The sequence below is a fragment of the Prunus persica genome, chromosome G4, assembly GCF_000346465.2.
Source record: "Prunus persica cultivar Lovell chromosome G4, Prunus_persica_NCBIv2, whole genome shotgun sequence".
Classification (NCBI taxonomy): Eukaryota; Viridiplantae; Streptophyta; class Magnoliopsida; order Rosales; family Rosaceae; genus Prunus; species Prunus persica.
In genome coordinates, this window is record NC_034012.1 from 7752260 (window position 1) to 7777009 (window position 24750).

The following is a 24750-nucleotide window of genomic DNA, read 5'->3' on the forward strand; positions in this document are numbered from 1 at the left end:
TAAAATTTTCCTCCTCTCAGGGAAGTCAACCCTTACCGACTCCCTTGTTGCTGCTGCTGGTATCATTGCACAAGAAGTTGCTGGTGATGTCCGGATGACAGATACCCGTGCAGATGAGGCAGAGCGTGGTATCACAATCAAATCTACTGGTATCTCTCTCTACTATGAGATGACTGATGAAGCTTTGAAGAGCTACAAGGGGGAGAGAAACGGAAATGAGTACCTCATCAATCTCATTGATTCCCCTGGGCACGTTGACTTTTCATCTGAAGTCACAGCTGCCCTTCGCATTACTGATGGTGCACTTGTGGTGGTTGATTGCATTGAGGGTGTTTGTGTCCAAACAGAGACTGTGCTTCGTCAAGCCTTGGGAGAAAGGATCAGGCCTGTTTTGACTGTTAACAAGATGGACAGGTGCTTCCTTGAGCTCCAGGTCGATGGAGAGGAGGCTTACCAAGCATTCCAAAGGGTTATTGAGAATGCTAATGTCATTATGGCTACATACGAAGACCCCCTTCTTGGTGATGTCCAGGTCTATCCAGAGAAAGGAACAGTTGCCTTTTCAGCTGGTTTGCATGGTTGGGCTTTTACTCTGACCAACTTTGCCAAGATGTATGCATCCAAGTTTGGAGTTGATGAATCAAAGATGATGGAAAGGCTCTGGGGTGAGAACTACTTTGACCCAGCTACCAAGAAATGGACCAGCAAAAACACTGGTTCTGCTACCTGCAAGCGTGGTTTCGTTCAGTTCTGTTATGAACCCATCAAGCAGATTATCAACATCTGCATGAATGATCAGAAGGAGAAGTTGTGGCCCATGTTGACAAAGCTTGGTGTGACGATGAAGAGTGATGAAAAGGAGCTGATGGGGAAGGCGTTGATGAAGCGTGTCATGCAGACCTGGCTACCAGCCAGCAGTGCCCTTTTGGAAATGATGATCTTTCACCTTCCCTCTCCTTCAACTGCCCAGAGATACCGTGTTGAGAACTTGTACGAGGGTCCCCTTGATGATCAATATGCAAATGCTATCAGGAACTGCGATCCTGAAGGGCCTCTTATGCTCTATGTATCTAAGATGATTCCCGCATCTGACAAGGGTCGATTCTTTGCCTTTGGTCGTGTCTTTGCTGGTAAAGTCCAGACAGGTTTGAAGGTTAGAATCATGGGTCCAAATTATGTTCCTGGAGAGAAGAAGGATTTGTATGTTAAGAACGTGCAGAGGACTGTTATTTGGATGGGAAAGAAACAAGAAACTGTTGAGGATGTTCCTTGTGGTAACACTGTTGCCTTGGTCGGTCTTGATCAGTTTATCACCAAGAATGCTACGTTGACAAATGAGAAGGAAGCGGATGCTCACCCCATTCGTGCTATGAAGTTCTCTGTTTCACCTGTTGTGCGTGTTGCTGTTCAATGCAAGGTGGCTTCTGACCTTCCCAAACTGGTTGAAGGTCTCAAACGTCTGGCCAAGTCTGATCCTATGGTTGTCTGTTCCATTGAGGAATCCGGTGAGCACATTATTGCTGGTGCTGGTGAACTTCATCTTGAGATTTGTTTGAAGGATCTACAAGATGATTTCATGGGTGGAGCTGAGATTATAAAATCTGACCCCGTTGTGTCTTTCCGTGAGACTGTCCTGGAGAAGTCTAGTCGTACTGTGATGAGCAAGTCACCCAACAAGCATAACCGTCTGTATATGGAAGCTCGACCCTTGGAGGAAGGTCTTCCTGAGGCCATTGATGATGGCCGTATTGGCCCAAGAGATGATCCCAAAATTCGTTCCAAGATCTTGGCTGAAGAGTTTGGTTGGGACAAGGATCTTGCTAAGAAAATCTGGTGTTTTGGCCCTGAGACCACCGGTCCTAACATGGTGGTGGATATGTGTAAGGGAGTTCAGTACCTGAATGAAATTAAGGACTCTGTTGTTGCTGGTTTCCAGTGGGCTTCAAAGGAAGGTGCATTGGCAGAAGAAAACATGAGGGGTATTTGCTTTGAAGTCTGTGATGTGGTTCTTCATGCTGATGCCATCCACAGAGGAGGTGGTCAGGTCATTCCCACTGCTAGGAGGGTCATCTATGCTTCCCAGATCACTGCCAAGCCAAGGCTCCTTGAACCTGTATATCTTGTTGAAATCCAAGCTCCAGAGCAGGCTCTTGGTGGTATCTACAGTGTTCTTAATCAGAAACGTGGGCATGTGTTTGAGGAAATTCAGAGGCCTGGTACCCCACTCTACAACATCAAGGCCTACCTCCCCGTCATTGAATCTTTTGGGTTCTCTGGTCAACTGAGGGCTTCGACTTCAGGGCAGGCCTTCCCGCAATGTGTCTTTGATCATTGGGAGATGATGTCGTCTGATCCATTGGAAGTTGGATCCCAGGCTGCGCAGCTTGTTACAGATATCCGCAAGAGGAAGGGCTTGAAGGAGCAAATGACCCCGCTATCCGAGTTTGAGGATAAGCTTTAAACAATTTACTGTGCTATTAGTTTTTTGTCCTGCCAATTGGCCTGAGGAGATTGCACTACAATATTTTTGGTCTTTAGCTATTTTAATTTGTTGGTTCTGTCCTCCGTTACTGTTAGGGACTTGTAGCTTCATCTTCCCTGTTATGATGTTCCGTTTGGTGAACTTCTTACTCTATTTTCTACATGGGTTATGATATATATCGTACTTTCTCTTCTATTTTCACATCTGTGTTCCTTTTGTTTATTTTATTACCATCTGTAAACAAATTATTCCACATTTCTGCCTCCTGATTAGGGAATGCATCTTACATGACACTCTGCTCTTGATTTCGGATCAACATGTTTGCTTGAGTTGCTCAAAGTAGCAGATGAACCAACTTTGCAAATTGTAGGCTTCCGATTTTCAACTAGGATGATTTTGCTTGTTATCGAATGTTTTAGAGATGAGTGCTTAACTGCTAGTTGGTGCCACACAGAACTCTTGGGGAATCTTACTTTGACTCACATTCCTTTCCCTCTTTAACCAGCTTTTTACCTCTCATTTTACTCCTCACCATAAAGACTCAAAAATTTAAGCTTATAAATTACAATTATCCTTTTATAGATTTCTTTAGTCCGTTTTTCTGAAGGAGCACAATGCTAATATAAATTTAAGTTGGGTTTATAATTCGGACTAGTTTACTATACTATACTAGACTAACAATTAACTATCGCTTGTAGTTTAGAGTATCGCTTGTATTAAAAGAAAATACTGGAGTCATCAATTTGACTATTGATCTAGTTCTGCTTCTATTTCTCTTCCAAGTATCCCAAGAGGTAGCAAATTGGACTGCCTCCCTCCTCCCATTAATATATGTTTTAAATAAATAAATACAAAAGAGGAGGCGGGTCAGCATGGGCTCTCTGTCAGACCCGCCAAATAGCGGGCTACAGGCCTTAATATTATTCAACACACTTTGCAACTTCCAAGGTACGAAACCATTCAAATTCCCAAACCAAAACTCCTAGTTACCGCACTTCCGAACTGTAGAGATGGACCGCAAAGATAATCAATCTCCTCAAGGTTTTCAATGACCTCTTTACTTCTGGAATGTTTTCGTTTTCATTTTCTGGTTATTAGATGAGTATAATTCAAATTGAAAATGGTGCAGGTGAGACAGCTCGGATTCTGGTTGAATTCCTGGAGGTAGCAATCACTTCAATCGTTTTCCTCAAAGGAATTTACCCTCCAGGTTTGTTCTAAACCCATTTCCCTCGTTTTGGTTGCTGAGAAAAAAAGTTGTGGTTTTGAGTTCTGTTTTTCTTCATTATCTGGGGAACCCAGAACGCAAAACCCAGTTTCAAATTGCATATGAGCTTAGCGGGATAATGGGTAATTGTTGTTTTTGCATTTTCAACTGCTTTCACTGATGATTGGTTTTGGGCAAAGGTGCTTTTGAAAGAAGGAAATATATGAATTTGGTGGTTCATAGCGCTCGTCACCCCGAACTCAGAGATTATATCCATTCTGCTGTCTCGGGACTTCATCCTTTCATCCAAAAGGTTGATCCTTTACTCATTTATTTCCTTTTACTTTTTTCTTTCTTGTTTCTTCAAAAATTTCTCATATATCTCATGTGTTCGAAAATTCGGTCTAGGCGGCCGCCTAGGCGCTAGGCGGGTTGGTTTTTTTTCTTTTTTTTTAATATTTATTTTTTTTAAGAAAGATACTGTCTTTCTTATTCGTTTAATGTATTTATTCCGGTGATGTTCCATTTTCACTAAAACAGACGTACATTTTACAAACTAGGGTCTGGTGGAGAGAGTAGCAGTTATTTTCTTTAACAGTGATAGCATCCCTGTGGAAAGATTTATGTTTAAGCTCACTGTGAATCAGTCTTATGGCTCAAGGGTGGAAGAAGCTGACCTGGAGTTCTCACTAAGGTCGTTTTTTATCAAGCTTCCTTTCTCAGAATCCCTTACACGGGTTCTTCCCCAGGGTAAGTTTTAAGTTTCATAGTTGACAACTGTACATTGATGTTCATTTTTTTGCTTCAGTGTTGTAGTTTTGTCTTAGAATACTATTTGATATAATTCTTTTTCAATGCTGTAGTTCCGTTTGGTTTTCGCTTTAAAATTACTACTTTCTATCAAATGCTTTGGTTTAATTGGTTGAGTATTGACCATATGCTTGGGTGGTTGTTGAGCTCATGAAATATGGTTTGGATTTTCATGTCTGCTTTCCTTAATTGCAGCTAGGTGTGTAAGCTTTTCCTTTATAACAGATTGCAGGTGGGAGATAACCGCGTACTTTCGATCCCTTCCTCAGACAAGCACAAGTAAGGATGCAGAGTTGTGGATTCCAACAGACATACAGCAGTGGCAACAGCCTCCATTAATAACCCCCATTAAATCAATGAGTAGCGAACCTCTATCTGTGCAGTTCTATTTGGAACATCCAGGTTTATCTGAACCAAAGGCTTAAAGGGAATTAAGCAAATGAATATCTGCCTTGATTTTACATGACAAATCATGATCACACTGTCCCATAAACATACTGCTCATGAAGTAAATTCCGCTCGCTTTCTGCATTTTGGTGTATAAACCACAATAATTCAGTGCTTAGTATTGTAAAGTTGTTATCCAATTAGAATGAGATTACAGGGTACAAAGGTAGAAATTTTGTGGAAGATGAAAGGTAAAGCATAAGCACAACACTTTAGAGAAAGCTGGAGGTGATTAACATATGACATTACAATTTACAGTATATTATGAGATAACAAAATTACTTTTCTGATAGTTAAATCTCTTTTCCTTTTACTTGAAGGGATTGTTGTTTGTACTCTCCCAAGTCCAGGGAAACATTAATTCAAAAGGGTTTTTACCACATTTGAGCTACTCAGCATTAGTTTATCAACATTTTAACAATTATCATGCTTTGTCAAAGAAATGAATGTCCCTTTATGTTGGAATTTGAGTTCAAAATGAATTTGCACAGCTTGTGTGGGTTTAAGTCGTTCCAGTTGTTGAAATGTCGTCTCCATTCGGACAACAACTAAAACACTATCACATTAGTTGGTGTAATGAGTGGATACCTCCAATATTACTCAAAGAAAAAAGTGTAAAGAAGGGGAAATCTAATTTGCCCTTGAATAGAAAAGAACAAACGCCTTTAGTGTTGATTATTGGGCTCTAAATAATATGGTTATGTGCCATAAGCATGTCTTCTCCTCTCAAAATGTTCATGCTTTTTGTATAATTGTATTACTTCATTTGGTTTACCTTCTTCATTTAGATTAGATTTTAGCGTATTTCATCTGCCAAGGATTAGTTTAAACATTTTTAGTGGATCGTAAATTTGCAACTTTTTAATAATGATCAGTTAAACTGAACAAGAAATGAGTAATTCGACATCTTAGACGATTTCAAATTAGTTCAAATATCTTGGATTTTTTTTTAATTTTTTAATTTTGATTTAGATAATCAAGAAAATAATGGTCAAAATTTGACTCATATCACATCATCTGCATGCTCTATCACGTTTACAACTAGAACGTTGGGTTGTTATGGGGACTGCTGAAGGCATTTACAACTAGAACATTAGGTCGTTATCGGGATCGATGAGGTCGTTATCGGGATTGATGAAGTCGTTAACATGGCGAGTCGTTAATTGAATTTACAATTAAAAACCATAGCGAAAGACATCTCCAGCCAAAACCGAATATTCTAAACTGCTATGTGGAAACATCGAACTAACAGTCTCAAGAGAGAAGCTAAAGAAGAGATAATAGTTACGAAAGCTTTTCCCGTCCTAATCACTGCTAACCCGTAACCTATATTCAAAGGACAATTTAAAAGTTCCCTCACTTACACAGGAATCCTATATTCAACATATCCCTTACCATTTAGTTTCCTCCAGAGTCTCAATTTGAATTGTATTGATTTTCTAAATACCAAATATCGTATAAATATTGTATAGAGTCGAACACTCATGTGGATGCTCTCTTAAAAAGCTGGTTCACAGCATATGCCTTCGGCTAGTGCAAGGAAATTGTGCCTCGGGCATGACTTGGATTAGGTCGTTATTAATCACGAAAATGAAGCTTGATGAAGCATCATATTCTCAACATGAATGGTGATAAAATTTCCATTATAACATTTCATTTGCATTAATATTAGGGTTGAACATTTCGCTATACATCATTTCCATTGTAATATTCTTAATCTTAACATTTCATACTCTCAATTATAATCTGGTTTATCAGTCACCGAGGCTGAGTGGAGATGTTTGCATTTCTGGGGCCATCAAATTAAACTATATTATATATGATGCTGTAATATTATGAAATTCTCGTACAAAGTTTAGCTGGACTATGATGGGTAAAAAAACTATATGAACAAGGGGGAAAGTGGTTAGGTAATGCCTAGAAAAAAAAAATCACATTATTAATTATTTTTGTAGATATGACGCCTCCTTTTAATTTGTTGTTAATAAATATTATCTTAAAGTTACCAAAATTTGAACCAATATGGTGTCCCTAAGCACTTCTCGATTGATAACTTAGGTGGTGTGACCTCATTTGCCTTAACTAGTAAAAGAAAAATTATTGGGGTTACTTATTCAAATGGTCTTCAAACTTATACTCGAGTTGCATTTTGGTCATTTAACTAAATTATTCGTTCAAATGGTCCACCAACTTTTTATTAATTGTCGCATTGGTCCTACCGTTACATGGGAGTAAAACAGTCCAATTAAATAAAACACTAAATAAATTAAAAACTAAAAATCAAAAGAAGAAGAAAAAAAACCTCTCTTCCACCTCCTCCTTATATTTGATACAGCAATAGTTATCAAAGTAGAGGGTATTCATAGATATTTACTTGAATTTCTTGCTTGAATGTTCAATTGAACCCTCGGTTCATTATCTTTATGGTTTTAATTTTCAGGTGGTTCACCTCCTTATAAGTACAAATTGGTGGTTTCTCTTAAATACTAGTTGTTGGGCTGCTCTGTTAATTTCGTAATTCTTAATGGAGAGATATTATTGATATGTGCAGGTGAAGTTTACAGCAGAGGAACTCCGTAGGATTATGGACTACACGCATAACATTCGCAATATGTCCGTTATTGCACATGTTGATCATAAAAAAAAAGATGGGGGAAAGCCAATTATAAAAAATAAAAAAGATTTGTAAATAGTATAGCCGCGCGGCTATACTATTTATAAAAAAGAATAAAAAAGAACCCCCATAAAGCCGGACGGCTATACTGGTTTTCATGAAAAAAAATCCGGCGTACGGCTATACCATTTATAAAATATAAAAAAGGCCCCGCCTCGCGCCTAGTGCATGTTTTTGTGAAAACAGTATACCGTTCGGCGGTACTCTATAAATAGAATTTTTTTCAAAGTTTAGCCGACCGGCTATATCCCTTGATATTATTCAACACAGTTTGCAAAGGTAATCACTCTCCTCAAGGTTTCAAAACCTCTTTACTTCTGGTATGTTTTCGTCTTCATTTTTTGTTTATTAGATGAGCATAATTCAAATTGATATTGGTGCAGGTGAGACAGCTCGGATTCTGGTTGAATTCCTGAAGGTGGCAATCACTTCAATCGTTTTCCTCAAAGGAATTTACCCTCCAGGTTTGTTCTAAACCCATTTCTTTCGTTTTGGTTGCTGAGAAAAAAAGTTGTGGTTTTGAGTTCTGTTTTTCTTCATTATCTGGGGAACCCAGAAAGCAAAACCCAGTTTTCAAACTGCATATGAGCTTAGTGGGATAATGGGTAATTGTTGTTTTTGCATTTTCAACTGCTTTCACTGATGGTTGGTTTCGGGCAAAGGTGCTTTTGAAAGAAGGAAATATATGAATTTGGTGGTTCATAGCGCTCGTCACCCTGAACTCAGAGATTATATCCTTTCTGTTAGAAAATTCGGCCTAGGCGGCCGCCTAGGCGCTAGGCGGGTCTGGGCGGCTGGGCTGGTTGGATTTTGTTTTTTGTTTTTTGTTTTTTATTTTTTTAAGAAAGATGCAGTCTTTCTTATTCGTTTAATGTATTTATTCCGGTGATGTACCATTTTCACTAAAACAGACGTACATTTTACAAACTGGGGTCCGGTGGAGAGAGTAGCAGTTATTTTCTTTAACAGTGATAACATCCCTGTGGAAAGATTTATGTTTAAGCCTCTGAATCAGTCTTATGGCTCAAGGATGGAAGAAGCTGACCTGGAGTTCTCACTAAGGTCGTTTTTTATCAAGCTTCCTTTCTCAGAATCCCTTACACGGGTTCTTCCCCAGGGTAAGTTTTAAGTTTCATAGTTGACAACTTGACATTGATGTTCTTGTTTTTTTTTGCTTCAGTGTTGTAGTTTTGTCTTAGAATACTTTTTGGTATAATTCTTTTTCAATGCTGTAGTTCCGTTTGGTTTTCGCTTTAAAATTGCTACTTTCTATCAAATGCTTTGGTTTAATTGGTTGAGTATTGACTTTATGCTTGGGTGGTTCATGGTTGTTGAGCTCATGAAATATGGTTTGGATTTTCATGTCTGCTTTCCTTAATTGCAGCTAGGTGTGTAAGCTTTTCCTTTATAACAGTTTGCAGGTGGGAGATAACCGCGTACTTTCGATCCCTTCCTCAGACAAGCACAAGTAAGGATGCAGAGTTGTGGATTCCAACAGACACACAGCAGTGGCAACAGCCCCTCCATTAATGACCCCTATTAAATCATGATCACACTGTCCCATAAACATACTGCTCAATAAGTAAATTACGCTTGCTTTCTGCATTTTGGTGTATAAACCACAACAATTCAGTGCTTAGTGTTGTAAAGTTGTTATCCAATTAGAATGAGGTTACAGGTTACAAAGGTAGAAATTTTGTGGAAGATGAAGGGAAAGGCATAAGCACAACACTTTAGAGAGGATTGCGAGCCTCTACATTTACATACGGTGCATTTACTTACATTTTACAGAGAAAGCTGGAGGTGATTAACATATGACATTACAATTTATAGTATATTATGAGATAACAAAATCACTTTTTTGATAGCTAAATCTCTTTTCCTTTTAGTTTGTACTCTCCCAAGTCCAGGGAAACATTAGTTTATCAGCACATTTTAACAATTCAAAAGGGTTTTAACCACATTTAGCTACTCAGCATTACTTTATCAGTATTTTAACAATAATCATTTTGTGAAAGAAATGAATGTTCCTTTATGTTGGAATATGAGTTCAAAATGAATTTGCACAGCTTGTGTGGGTTTAAGTCGTTCTAGTTGTTGAAATATCTTCTCATTTGTTGATGCTAAATTCTTTATACGGGTAATGACTCTGGACAAGTAAAAACTCAAAAGGGGACAACAAAGAATCGGGTAATGGCCTAATAATAATGGATCATGCTCTAAACTACTCTTGTCGATAAACAAAAATCGGGGGAAAACAATTATCAAAAAAAGATCAGTGTCTATGTAAAGAGTATAGCTACTCGGCTATACTATTTATAAAAAAGAATATTAAAAAAAAGACCCCTGTAAAGCCGACAGCTATACATTTTTTAATTAAAAAATCCGGCGTATAGCTGGTCGGCGATAGTATTTATAAAAAAAGAATTTTAAAAAAAAAGACCCCAGTAAAGCCGAGCGATACCCTGTAAATAGAATATTTCAAACGTATAGCCGCGTGGCTATAAGCTATGAATAGAAAAAAAAATATGTATAGCCACTCGCCTTTACCCATTGAATAGCACTCTGAATTTCTCTTGTTTAATTACTTTAATTAGTAGTTATGTTTTAATTATTATTTTTTAAGTCAATAACTAGTATTTAAATATTTTTATTCAATAATATGTGAGTATTTTGTGCATAATACATGAATTTTGTGTGTATTATTTAAAATTTTGTAAAAAATAAGTGTATTAAACATGAAAAATATGTACGTATGTGTACAATACTAGTATTAAACGTGAAAATGCTAAATTCTTTATACGGGTAATAACTCTGAAAAATTAAAAACTCAAAATGGGACAATAGAGACTCGGGTAATGGCCTAATAGTAATGGATAATGCTCTAAACTACTCTTATCGATAAACAAAAATCGGGGAAAAAAAATTATAAAAATAAAAAATAATAAAAAATCACAGTGTCTATGTAAAGAAATAAATTGATTGGCTTAAGATAGCATCAAATGAGGCAACAACACAGTGGAAGATGGTGTACTGATTTTCAAAAAAATTTAGAAAAGAAAAAAACTAAAGTATCATAATCTGAGGTAAGAATCTATTAGGGTAATTTTAGGAATACTGATCTCTTTAAAATAAACATAAAATGCTAAATTGGCAAACCCGTCAAATTTTCAAAAGGCCATATCCACCAAAATTTGCCACAAACATGTTACACTAATTTTTGGACAACAACTGAAATACTATCACATCGATTGGTCATGGCTTTTTTTATAATTGCATTACTTCATTTGGTTTTACCTTCTTCGTTTAGATTTTAGCATATTTCATATACTCAGGATTAGTTTAAACATTTTTAAGGGATCAGTAATTTGTCTACTTTCAATATTTTCGATTGTTATTTCCAAATGACTTTCAATATGTTGGATTTTCCTTTTTCTTTTTTTATTTTGATCAAAACGATCAAGAAACCTAAGTTTAAGAATTGACTTCGGACCCTTCTTTTCAATTATTGCTAGGAATTGGATTTAAGATTTCCATGCTCTATCTTTCATACTCTATTTTCTTCTTTAGACTTCAATGACAATTTCCAATTCACTAAAGAAATTCATCGTAGGATTTTGAAAATTTTATAACATGGAGAGTCGTTATGGAGATTGTTGAACGAATTTACAACTAGCACATCAGAGCGATTGAGGAAGCGAATTTACAACTAAAACCCACAACAAAAGACATGTCGGGTAGCAAAATATCCTCAAATGTTGTATGGATATGGAGATTACTGAAGAAATTTACAACTAGAACATCAGAGAGACTGAGAAAGCCAATTTACAACTAAAAACCACAACAGAAGACATCTCGAGTGAGAGCAAAATATCCTCAAGTGCTCTATGGTAAAATCAAGGTGACAATATCTATGTAAAAGCTAAACAAGAGAAAGTAGGTTTGAAAGCTTTTCCCTTATTACTCCTAATCACTGCTAACCCATAACCTATAGACAGAAGTTCATTCAAAAGTTACATCACTTACATAGTAATCCTATAGTGAACATATCCCTTACCATTTAGTTTCCTCCACTGTCTCAATTTGAATGGTATTGATTTTCTCAATGTCAAATATCGTATAAATTTTGTTCTTCATATGCTTCAAAGTTTAGAATAAATTCGAACACCCATGTAGATGCTTTTAAAAAGTTGGTTCACAACACATGCCTTTGGCTATTGCAAGGAAATTGTGGCTGGTGCATGATTTGATCATCATTTAATCACGAAAAGGAACCTAAACCCTGAAGCACCACACTCTCAATATGAATGCTCATAAAAATTCCATTGTAATGATTCACAGGGCCGTCCCTGAGATTTTGAGGGCCCTGTGCGAAACTTAAATTGGGGCCTCGCATAATCTAATACGAAAATACTATAAAAATTTGCCATCACTTAATGTCATAAACAATTTTTTTTTTTATAACTAAAATTCACCATCAATAAATATGCAATGACAATCAGAAATCAAATTCATAAAAATTTAAATATTTTCATCAATTGTAGCATGTGATTCTCTAACAATGAATCTATCAAGAGCTCCTCTTTGAGATTGAGTCAATTCCTCAATTTTTCTTTTTCTAAGCCGTTTTGTATATCCATAAACGTATTTTCTAGTAGGTGGCATGTTTAGATTACAAAGAAAAATTCCAAAACCCTACAACCTGGAAGAAAACCCCAACAAGAAATAGATAAATATTTCTACAAACTATATTCTCATACAACCAATCATCAACATGATAATAATTTAATAAAATAAGTCATGTAATATATAGAATAGATTGAAATTTAGATACATACCTGAATTTGAATTGAGATTTGAATATGACTATTCGATTTTGAGTGGTCTATGAATTCAGGAATTAGGGTTTTCTCTTTTTGGTGTTCAAATTTCTGAAATTGAAAGAATAACAAAAATTGTCAAAGGATTGAAAAAAGAACCAAAGAGAAATTGATGAACAATGATTATTACTTACCAGAAAATCAGAGTTTAAGAGAAAGAAGAAGCCATGAAGCTTTTTCCGTGGTGTTTTGAATGAAGAAAGTACTTTTCTTGGAAGAGAAAACCTTTTTTATTTTATTTTTAAGAAGGGGGATATATCATATATATTCCTCCTTTGGTGTGGTTAAGTTAAGCTTCCATGTTGCCTGTCTGTTAAAGGCTTTCTGTTTTTTTATTTTATATAAATTTTATAATTATGTAAAGTTTGAATGCAAAAATAATATCACAAAAGGCTAGGCAGTAGAACGACATCAAGGAGCATCGAACTAAGGCCCTTTTGCCAAAGAGAGATACGCTCCATCGAACTCCCCTAAACACGCTGTTGTGAAAATATCCAAACGCTATACTATATATACGAGTCATATGATATTAAAATATATATATATATATAATATAAATAATTTTTTTTTCGGGGGCCCTTAAGAATCGGAGGCCCTGTGCGGTGGCGCCACTTGCACCACCCCAGGGCCGCCCCTGATGATTCATTTGCATGACTATCAGTCAACGAGGCTAAGTGGAGATGTTAGCATTTTGGGGCCATCAATTTAAACTATTATGAAATTCTCGTACAAAGTTTAGCTGGACTGGGAAGGGTAATGTTTGAGGTAAATGTGTTCTTTGACGGTCTGCGTGACAATTTTTCCTCATTTGCGTTATGGTTAGGTAAAAATTATAGGAAAATGGTTAAGTAAATGCCTAGAAAAACTCACATTATTAATTATTTTTTATATATGACACCTCCTTTTATTAATAACAATAATGCTAGATTCACTAAATTCATTCACTAAATTTGTTCACTAACATGATTATTTGTTGTTAATAAGTATGATCTAAAAGTGACCCAAATTTGAACCAATTCAACATTGGTGTCCCTAAGCACTTCTCTATTGATAACTTAGGTGGTGGAACCTCATTTGCCTTAACTACTTAACCAACTATTCTTGAGTGTGACGTTAATTCACGTGTCCTTATATGAATGAACAATCATTTATATTTAACAGGTAAAGTATTAATAAATAAAATACTTTATTATAACATGAGTGAATTGTAATAACAGATGTCATAGTATGATCGCACCTACATTATCAGACCTGTTGATGCAGTCCTTACTATCGTATGATAAATAGATGCTTGAAAACTTGATCTTTTTTGTTAGTTGCAAAAGAAGCCCTTGACATTATTGGGGAATATGAATATACGAAGCCAATTATGTAAGAGATATCTTCCATGAAGCCCTCCTAGCCCATGTCACATTGGTTTGATGCCGGAGAGCAAACTACAGTGGAAAGAAACCTCCATGAGAAAATTTGCAACATCAACTCTTTTTACCACTAACCCAATAATTCCATTATTTTCCTCATACATATTAGTTTGTGCCGTGAACTCAGCCATGAATGCATTCTCCTCTATCCACATCTTTGCTGCTAAAAAGTAATTATCAAATATGAGATAGAATTCAACAAACAGATTAGTAGTGGTAATCAAAATAAATGACATTTTAGTTTCCTCCACGATCTCAATTTAGATTGTAATTATTTTTCTAAAATACCAATTATCGTATATTTTGTACTCGTTGATGTGTTTCGTGTTTAGAATAGACTCATGTAGTTGCTTTTAAAAACTGGTTGAGAACATATGCCTTTGGCCAGTGCAAGAAAAATATGCGTTACGCATGATTTGGAGGTTGTTAATCATGAAAAATATGCTTGGTAGAGCATCACACTCTCAATATGAATGCGGATTAAAATTTCACTCTTAACATTTCATTTACAATTACAACTTGTATGTTGAGGTATCCCTTGAACCATACGTGCCCGTTTTGCTAACTAGTACAAGAATTTGTTTGCCTAGCTAATCCCAAACTAATCTTGAAAATTACATAGGAATTTATTGGAATGACCTTAGATTTATTTATAAGAGTTACTTTATTTGATCATAGCCATCATAATACACATACACACTTTTATTTGATCATAACGATTTTGTGACTTTAGGCTTCAAAATATTTTATAACATGAGCAAAAATAAAAATTTATAATTCTCAAAATTACAAATAATTGTGTAGATAGTTTCTGCTTATGAAAAATGTGTTTATCACTGCTAACCCATAGCCAACAGGCAAGTGCATCCAACCTTCCCTCCCTTTTAAGCTAAATATTTTCTTTGACATGGAATTCGAACTTGAGATTACTTGTCCGCAAGTCAAGATCCTTTTTTACTCGACTAAATCTCGTTGGTGTGTAGAGTTTAATTCCCCATTTTGAACCGATTATCCAACAGGATTAGTTTGGTTGGTGTCACTAGTAAAACTTCCATGGTACTATTACTATAGATCTCCCCGCATAAATAAAAGCATAAAAGGATAGGAAGGAAAGAAAAAATTGAGTGTGGAATTATATCTGCAATTTGCAAGGCCATGGTGCCTATGGGCCTATCCACCGAAAGAGTAGTGATAGCTATGGGCGTATACCCACCATAAATGTAAAAACGCAGCTACATATTTCTTTGGGCTTACTTTTTGAAGGCCCAGTTCACTGCCATGCCTGATATGATATGAATCCTATGACCATTCCACCTCCTACAAAGGCGGAGCAGTCTCTCTGAGTTGACCGTTGCTTATAGGCTCGCACGCCAACTGTTCGATGTTTTGCGCCACAGAGACTAACCTGTTCTCGCAAAATGCAAAGGAAAACCGCGATGCTGCGCTTTCACCAACTTCTGAAAACCTCTCCTCCGTGTGAATCACAAGCGCATGCATTGTCATCTCCAATCCCATATCACAGAAAAGCCTCCATGTGGGTCCCGGTGAAGCACAAATCCAGCGGAGGAAGAAGACCCAAGAGGAAAGTCTACCACAGAGTCCACGAACTTGACAAAGTCATGGACTTTCAGAAAAAGCCGGCCTTGATTTTGCAGCTGAAATCTATTATTCAGTCGCAAAAGCACCAATCTCTCCTTCTCAGGGATCTCGAGAAAGAAGTTGGGTTTGTTCAGAAATGGAACTTCATGGCTGCCATAGAAAAATATCCTTCAATCTTCTATGTTGGTGGTGGTAACAGAACGCCCCCTTTTGTTACACTCGCTGAAAAAGCTAAAAAAGTTGCTAGAGAAGAAGCTGAAGCTAAGGATTTGATGGAACCCATTTTGGTTAAAAACTTGAGGAAGCTGTTAATGCTGTCAGTTGATTGCCGGGTCCCTCTGGAAAACATTGAATTCATTGAATCCGAATTGGGTTTGCCGAATGATTTCAAGAAATCATTGCTTCCAAAGTACCCTGAAATTTTTTCTGTCAAGGAAGTCAATGGCAAACTTCATCTTCATTTGGAGAATTGGGATTCTTCAATAGCAGTCACAGCTCGTGAGGAACAATTAGGTGGTGAAGGGATTTCAGCTCCTTCTGGATTGGGAAACAAGGTTAGAATATCAAAAGATGGTAACTTTCTAGGTCCGCATGCATTTAGAATGAGTTTTCCTGCTGGTTTTAGGCCGAACACTAGCTATCTTGAGCAACTTGAAAGGTGGCAGAAAATGGATTTCCCTTCCCCTTATTTGAACGCCAGGAGATTTGACATTGCTGATCCGAAAGTCAGGAAGCGGGTGGTTGCGGTGCTCCATGAGCTCCTCAGCTTGACAATGCAGAAGAGGATGACATCTGCTCAATTGGATGCGTTTCACTCGGAGTATTTCTTGCCCTCTAAATTGCTGCTCTGTCTGATAAAGCATCCTGGCATATTTTACATAACTAATAAAGGTGCAAGGAGCACTGTGTTTCTTAAAGAAGCTTATGATGGGCTGAATTTGATAAACAAATGTCCCCTTTTGTTGTTTAACGATAAATTTGTAGCACTTAGCGGTAGGAGAGAGATCAATTCATGTAAAACCATGCATTCTTCATAGATTGTTTCTTGAAAATGTAAAGATTTGGTTCTTTTAGTGATATTTGTCACTGCAACTTTCATGCACTTTGTCTACCCCATTTGAAAGAACAAGAAACCGAAAGCTTCATGTTAGAGATCTCTAAGGTCCAAAGGGAAGACAAGTTTATGTGTAGTGACTGTGGAGTTTTAGTTAAACAAAACATTTTGGACTCTGTGTGCTAGTTAAAATCCAACATTGGTCATTTTTATTTGATAATATCATTTCTTGATTCTCACAATGTCCTTGCAAAGGACAATACGAGTGGACTTGATGCAGCAGTTAATGAGGTTTACTAATATTTTTCGCAAGTACAATATCCAGATCAACAATGGGCTGATGGTCAACTTGCAGAGATGCAGGTTTCTGTTTCCAACTGCTTAATCTTTTTTTTAGGATGTGTAAAGAATTTGTCATCTGTTCTGTTCTAAGGCCATCTCCAATGGGTAAGGCCGAACCCAAAATTTGAGTTTTTAGCTCAAGAAAACCTTCAAACTTGTGTATTGAGCGGGTTCAAATTTTCCCCAAAGCCCAAGATCATGCGAAATTTGGCCCGATATTCCGGTCAGACTGAAACAATGTGAAGCCCAGGGTAGCAAGTCATGCAGCCCACGTGAAGCAGCTGACAAGAGCGTGCAGGCCACAGCAGAAGCTGACGTTGCGTGTAAGGATGAGATTATCTGGCTGTTTGCAATCCAATGGCCCAAATTTAAATAAAATGACTATTATAATATTATTAATTAATTTAAATCATATCCAACTCCAAAACTCATCCAAATTTTATAAATATTCATCTATTTATTAATTAATCTACCAAAATCAATTTCTTCCTTTCATTTTAAGTGAAATAAAATATGATTGTGGAATTTCAATTTTTTTAAATTAAAATGTTCTGATAAATAAACTACGAAGGTATAAATAAAATTAACCATAAAATAATTTTAGAATTAAACTATTCTTAAACAATTTAATAAAGCTACGGACTTAAATCTTGAGTCGTGCAATGTTGATGGAAAAAAAATTGTTTGAGTCCGAACTATACTTGAATAATTGTATTTTGAAGGGAGAAATTTTAGTTTTGAGTCCTCTAGCATTGGAGATGGCAAGAACTACTCCTTTAGTTTAATGAATTTGTTTTGTCATGACACTTTTTTTTTCTTCTAGTTATGCAGAAACCTATTTAATTATTGTCTAGTAGAAGTTTATCTAATGAAGTTTCACTTTGATAATAAAAATTTTAAAAAAAAACAAACAAACTCATTTCATAACACAAAATTCAACTCTTCGATTTTAGTAACAATAATCAAGATACAAACCAGCAACTCCATGAATTGATGTGAAATTGTACCAAAATCTATAACATAATGCACCACCTTGTGACATAACTATCAACTGAGGGACCATGAATCTAACCTAATAAATAAACCTTATGCACACAAAACAAAGAACGGAATACACAATCATACTCCATGTCAAAACATTATAAAATTGTCCTGAGATGTGGAAATACTTCCCATACAGCTAGTGAGATTGAGCAACAACTTAAACATAGATTAAATAAGGAAAAAATTCTGTGTCACCTCCTCGCCCTTGTGCATGTTGCGGAAAGTTAATTGAACAGCTAGTTATGTCAAACCAGTTCAATCTATCTCTATCCATTAAGTTTCCTCCAAAATCTCAAAAAATTTATGTGAAATATAAAATTTGTATATATTTTGTACTTGATATGCTTTAATGTTACAGACAGACTCAAGTAGATGCTTTAAAAAACTGGTTCACAACTTATGCCTTTGGCTGGTGCACAAGAACACTGTGCTTCAGTCTCTGCGCATGATTTACAGCACTGGGTCATTATATTTCTGTCATGTTAAATAGTCTCGCAAGAACAAATCACTTTATACCTAGTATACGTACGTACGACCGGTCGGTTCTGATATACTTTTTCCACTATACATACGTATCACTAAACAAAATCAGTTAAGACAAAGTGTGCAGCCGACACATTGAGAAAGCTTAGTTTAAAAACTTTCCCCCTTTTTTATAATACATTTATTTGTAGCTGTTTCCTCCTCATCAATCATCAATTCAAAAAAAAAAAAATCAAATGAAAACAACCAAAAAGTCTATTGAATATTTATTTTCCTGATAATAATCTGTGTGTCGACTACGACTAGCGTGGGAATTGCATTATGCAGAGATCATCATGCATGTTTCGTTTGGTATATGATGACTTGGTGGGGCATGTCTTTCCTGTGAAGTCACTATCCATTCATTTTGAATATGGAAAGTGAGATTTGATTATGTGGTCTTTTTTTCCCTTTCTTTCTTTCTTTTGATTAGGAGTAGTAGGGTTCATTGTGGAGCCTAGTAAAATTGGCCCAACATCCTAACTCTCACTCTTGTTCTGTTTGTTTCTTATGGCCCATTCTGTTTTGTAAAATAAGGCAGCTTCCAACCCATAAAAAAGGTTTGACAGCTGACCATTAATTGGCATTATTATCGTACTAGTACTTCTTGTTTCAATAATGGATTTATTGACTTGTAACTTGTAATCATCAACTATTGGATGCACAAGCAATTACCAAACCCAAGAATGCTGCCATGAATCGTGAACGCGGGTATGGGATGATGTTAATCGTTGATGCATTGTGGTCTTACACGCATCAATAATTAGAATTAGCCTATTCATGCTCGACTGTTTCTAACATTGCTCATCTCATACTAAATGAGTATGAGAGAGTATCCTCTGCTCAAATGTATGGTGTTAGTTAAGCTCGGGCAATCGATCTTAAACAATAAGACTTATCCTTAACAGTTAGAACATCCTTACACCTCGAAATCATTCAATGCAAATTTACCATATACATTTAAATTGGCTTTTTTTGTTTTGTCCAAATATTAGGATTTAGGTGTAAAAAGGAAGCATACAAATTCTTTTCAGTTTCATAATCAATCCGATTAGAGTTTGAATTCCATTGAGAAAGTATTGTGCCCCATGATCAATGGGCCCAATTATCACCCGCATGTCATGCAACCCATAAATTGTCGACAAGTCGATACTGTGCACTACCAAATTGGTGACAATACCTAAATATATCCTCCACTTATTGGTCCAAAGTGAGAGCTGATTCTCTTGTAATGTCACCTTCAACTCCAAGTTCATGTCTCCACTTCACTACTGTTAAATTGTGCAACTTTTGAACAGAAAAAAAGAAAAGTGGGTGAAAGAAAAAAGACCATAGTACATTCATATCTCTCTTTGGTTCATGATAGAGATCATTTCAGCAGAATCACTTTGCATATTTTAAGCCAACACCTAGTCCAAACCAACCCATCTATCCTCTGCAACATTATGTCCTTTCATATAGAAAATTCATCTCTCTCTCTCTCTCTCTCTCTCTCTCTCTCTCTCTCTCTCTCTCTCTCTCTCTCCATCTGTCTTGGTGTGTGCCCACTCACATCAACCAAACATGATGAATCATTTTATTGGTGAGAGCTTTTGGAGTGGTGCCTAATGTAGACAACAAGGGATTTCATTATACTTTAGACAAAGTACCCACTAATGAGAGAGAGAGAGAGAGAGAGAGAGAGAGAGAGAGAGGAAAGAGAGACACAATGATTTTACCCAAGATGGGAGGGTTGGGTTTGCAACCACAATCTCCAAGGACCTATCAATGGGGGTGAGAGAGAGAGAGAGAGAGAGTAAAGACTGGGACTTTAGCACATGGATATAATGTGCTAGTGGAAGAGGGTGATGTTTACACTTGCAGACAACCAATCTTCTGTCAAATCCACAGAGAAAAAAGAATAGTTTGTGTTAACTGTTGCTTCTCCTTTTGCTCTTTTTTTCTTGCTTCTTTAACTTGTGTTTTCCATATTTGCTTCATCATCCATAGTGGGGTTTTCTGGATTCAAGTCTGCAATAAATAATGTCTCTATCTTTACACTTACTCCATCCATCACACCACAAGTCCAAATCCAACCTTGTAAAGTAGACTCATGGCAGGTCATTGAAATTCCCCACATAAAGAAAAAAAAAAAAGGAAAAAAAATTCATTGTTAAGATATGATTTCTAGGTCACTGGTTGGTTTATGCCTTCTTTTCTTTGGGGGGAAGATTTTGGAATCTCATCTTTAAGCCCTCCATTTGAAAAGATAACATATAACCCATTACCCATGCGTAGTAAAATCAAGACATGTCTGTCTGTCACACATTTGAGGTATATTGTTCTTTTTTCACCAATCTCCTTTTGCAGCATCAAAAGAACAGAGTAAATAATCAACCTCCACTCAAAATCTCTAAGTCTTTGTAATTTTGGTCTGCTTTCACTCACTAGGGTGGGCTCCTTTTTAGACTTGCGCTTCATGCTTATTAAGAAATGCTAAATTGGGGCCATGCATCTTAAATTCCAATTTGACAAGGCTCTAGGTCCCATCAAGTTTCTCAAGTGAGTTGTGATATGTGAGTGTGGGGCCCTATATATATATATATTGTGGGGCCTATGAGGGGTCCTTGTCCAAAGATGAAAGTATATATAGGAGAGAAGAAAAGAAAGGAGCAAAGCAAACATAATTGTAAGATGATATATGAATGGAGTGGTGCAATTCCATTACATTACATGAGTGCCCCTTTTCACAAGGGAAGAAAAGTTAGGGTTCCCATCATGGCCCCCCTGCCCCTCTCTTAATTGGATCCATATTCTATGCTTTGTATTGTACTGTCCATTTACTTATATAGCAGCCAGCAGCCCCACCTCACCTCACCTCACCTCACCTCACCTCAACTCAAACTTGGAATATGGTTTATATCACCAAAGTGGGCAACTTATGTGACACACACATCCCCATTCCTTTACACCAAGTCTCACTCCTTAAGGATGTAAAAGACTAAAAAAGCACAAAGCATGGTCCTAGATATTAATTGGGGGATTTTTCTCTTTCTCTACTTTTCTATTTTCTTTGGTTTTTTTTTAAATAAAAAAATTTAAAAATTTAAGGTCCTCAAAGAATAATTTTATTGGTTTATAATATGTTTATACTCAAGTGGTTAAGAGTATTTACTCCGGCATCCGAGATTCTAGGTTTGATTCTCCATTTTTTAATATCACTTGTATAAATAATAAATATAAATAAAAAATTCCATTGATTCAAGTGTCGTTGTCCGAATCGTCGACATTTTTGTTCGGTTGAGAGCATGCCCCTTCATGCATCTATCTGGTATGCATTTATATCAATGAAATGAATAGAGTGGAGAAGAGGAACAAGGTAAGGATGGATCATGACCCACATGAAATTGATGTGTGATTCTATAGGAAGGGGGACCAAGGCAATGAATTTTGATTAGGGTTTTACTTTAATCACACATCTTTTTCATTGGAAGGAGAAAGAAAAAGTAGGTCCCCCAATGTGTGTTTGTTGCCACCCTTTGGCATTTATAAAATGTGTGCCCCTAGTTGATGATTTGGGTAAGAGCATTTAAAATATAATAGAATTATTGTGGACCACTTTTCTATTAGAGGTAACATCTACTAATCTACATTGTATAATCACAATTTCTTTTTCATAAAAGTAGAAGCTACTTAAATATATAGGTTGATCCTTCTAGCAAAGATCTTTAAAATAAAAAAATACAAAAAAAATTAGGGTTTGGCAACTTGGTGGTAGAAGTCCAATGTGCAATGGCAGCACTCAACCAAAGCAAAAGCACTTCATGACCATGAGATGTGCCATTTTGACAAAATTAATTAGTACTTAATCTCCCTTTGACAATCCCAATTATCTCCAAAGATACCATTTTATAAAAGTTAATTATTATTATTTTACAAATATAAAAAAGAGAGAGAATAAAATCCAATTAAAAATTGCATCTAAGGGTTACATGGTCGTTAGTCACTATCGAATAAATGTAATGATGCTACAATACAACAACGTGGCCCCATGACCATGAATGAGTATGCACTAAGCTCCATGATGCTTCATCCGTGTAATCCATAACCAATCTTTATCAACAATACCTAATTGAACTCGTGATTTAATTCTAATTATCATTTTTCGATGTGATAATATTAACACGAATTAGAATTTGTGTAGTGGGAGGTTCTATATACTTATAGCTCTAGTGGTAGAGAGTCTGCATTCAAAACTAGAGTTGGAATTCTCTATCTTTTCGGCCACCCTTGTAATAAACAAAAAAAAAAAAAACAAGAACAAGAAGTTAATTTGCTGTCAGATGAAGCAAGCAATATGATCGAATTACTTAATCTATAATTAACCCCATACTAAGCTAAGACTTAACCCAAACCCTACACCAATATTAATTTGCTCAATTCTCCCCCACTTTGAGGTCAAGAAAATTATTAGCTGAAACTTTCTTGTGCCTGCCAAAGTTAGTTGCCCTCTTGCCATCTTCCCATGATTCAAGCACGGGCAATCTTCTTTTCCCACTTTCTTTTCATTTTAAACAAATAGCTTTCTCTGACATGTTTCATTTGTCTTCCCAAAGGCAACGAAAAATGATGGGCATATGACATAGCTTTGAGAGTGACCTAATGTTTTTTTCTTTGATGAAAACCCAACCGGCAATCGCCATTGAAATTTCACCAGATGAGCTTACATATTCTTTTGGACAAATTACAAATGCATACGCCAAATTTTTTTAAATTGGACAAAAGGAGTCGTCATATCCAACAAACTGGTCAATTTCTTGGCCAAATAAATTGCATGTGGATGGCATGGAATGCACATACACGCAATAAAATCATATACAAGTACAACCAAATGTTTATTTTAAGATATATGCAAGTACGAACTATAAATTTGGGTTTGAAAAGAAGACAAACTTAGCCTAACTAGAATTTTTTTAATTTTTTTTTTTTTAAAAAAGAGTGGAAGAGACTAGAAAACCCTACATGATGAGATAAGGATTCAATTAATTTTGGGTTAATAGGGTCAACAAATTTGGCCATAAGTTACGTGTATCTGCCCAAGTATAGATTATGGATGCCTTTGGGAATACCAACTTGAGCATACATACAAAACTACAACAAGAAAGGAAAAACCAATTGTTTAAAATGTTCAATTAGGTTTATATTCTTGTCATTGAGTTAAAATGTTCTATCTATTTTTTCTTAAAAAATTAATCAACTGTAAAACTAGTGACACGTTATGTTATCGGATAATTAAATTCAAGTGTATGTGTTCAAATGCAGGCCGATCGATGGCGTCAAGTTTTTCATATCTAAAATTATGTCGACTAGCGGTCATAGTGGTTGTTGTTGTCACATCGAGTCAGAAAGAGATAAATCTTTTTGAATACACATCAAAAAAAACATAATTTCTCCTCTCTCTCTTTTTTTAGGTACAACGTTCCCTAGCTTTTGATTAGATTCCTAGGTAGAAACACCTTTTTAAATTTGGCTTAAGTCCATCCAATTGCCCAATGAAACAAACAATTAAAAGGTCTTTCATTATTAAAGTAAGACATCATTATCACAAAAACTAGTCAATAGAAAAATGTCCAACTTATGATGGCAATAATTTATGCTGATAGGGAACCCAACCCAACTAATCCAAATCATCAACACTTAATCAATTCACTAAGCGATATTAAGATAGATTAATTTAAATTTATGGAAAGAAAGGAAGGGGAAACAGAACTGGGTGGGAATCAGATTCGCGTGTTGTAGATGGCATGCTGGTCATAAAGGGGCAGAGGGTCCTGATCTTGGTGGGGGCCCATTTGTGGGCCCAAAGATCCAATCCTACAAACAAAATCTCCCATTATTTTGTGATGTCTTTTGTTACCCTCCTCATTAAATGCTAATTTTGGCTGTTTGCACCTGTTTTTTTTTTTTGTGGGACCCAAAACTTTTTTATTAAAAAAAATTAATTTTTTTATTATGGTGCCCCTCAAATAGGACATGTGGTTTCTAATTGGCCCATTAGTAGGACAAATTTGAAGTTTGATTTGGTTGCTTTGAATGGGATAGAAAATAATAAGACATCTGAACAATTTGGCCACCTTTTAATATGGTCTGACCATTATTATTCTTGGAGCTTATCGTAACTTTATATTTATTTTATTTTTTGATATTTTAATACTATATAATATAGTGCCTAACCCAATTACAAAAATGAAGGTGATTGCCATTAATAATAATAAGTGTTGGAGAAAAG

At 36.1% G+C, this 24750-nt stretch overlaps 3 protein-coding genes and 1 long non-coding RNA gene across 6 annotated transcripts in view; all 4 read left to right on the plus strand.

Moving 5' to 3' along the window:
• The window catches only part of LOC18780514 (elongation factor 2), a 3892-nt gene extending 1209 nt beyond the window's left edge, over positions 1-2683 (plus strand). The window contains exon 4 of the mRNA XM_007213735.2: positions 21-2683. Within this exon, the coding sequence (XP_007213797.2) occupies positions 21-2461 (2441 nt within the window). The 3' untranslated portion in view covers positions 2462-2683. The remainder of the gene's footprint in view (positions 1-20) is intronic.
• LOC18780535 (DNA polymerase zeta processivity subunit) lies at positions 3374-5326 on the plus strand. 2 transcript variants are annotated; one of them, XM_020561417.1, is made up of 5 exons: positions 3374-3523; positions 3612-3692; positions 3890-4002; positions 4337-4439; positions 4725-5326. In XM_020561417.1, the coding sequence occupies exons 1-5, from the start codon at positions 3493-3495 to the stop codon at positions 4922-4924; spliced, it is 528 nt and encodes a 175-aa protein (XP_020417006.1). In that variant the 5' UTR covers positions 3374-3492; the 3' UTR covers positions 4925-5326. The 2 variants fall into 2 exon arrangements, with proteins under 2 accessions (XP_020417006.1, XP_020417005.1); XM_020561416.1 differs by having other exon boundaries at positions 3376-3523; positions 4250-4439.
• LOC18778875 lies at positions 7990-9306 on the plus strand. Of its 2 annotated transcripts, XR_002271361.1 has the most exons (3): positions 7990-8084; positions 8283-8738; positions 9035-9306. It is a non-coding gene; the product is annotated as an uncharacterized LOC18778875 (long non-coding RNA). The 2 variants fall into 2 exon arrangements; XR_002271360.1 differs by having other exon boundaries at positions 8283-9306.
• LOC18779272 (protein ROOT PRIMORDIUM DEFECTIVE 1) lies at positions 15144-16618 on the plus strand. The gene has a single exon (XM_007211403.2). The coding sequence runs from the start codon at positions 15340-15342 to the stop codon at positions 16555-16557; it is 1218 nt and encodes a 405-aa protein (XP_007211465.2). The 5' UTR covers positions 15144-15339; the 3' UTR covers positions 16558-16618.

Coding starts and splice junctions, on each gene's coding strand:
- LOC18780535 (XM_020561416.1), top strand. CDS start 3,493: ATGGACCGCAAAGATAATCAATCTCCTCAAG. Junction 3,524..3,611: donor AGATAATCAATCTCCTCAAG/GTTTTCAATGAC, acceptor AAAATGGTGCAG/GTGAGACAGCTCGGATTCTG. Junction 4,440..4,724: donor TACACGGGTTCTTCCCCAGG/GTAAGTTTTAAG, acceptor CCTTTATAACAG/ATTGCAGGTGGGAGATAACC.
- LOC18779272 (XM_007211403.2), top strand. CDS start 15,340: ATGCAAAGGAAAACCGCGATGCTGCGCTTTCACCAACTTCTGAAAACC.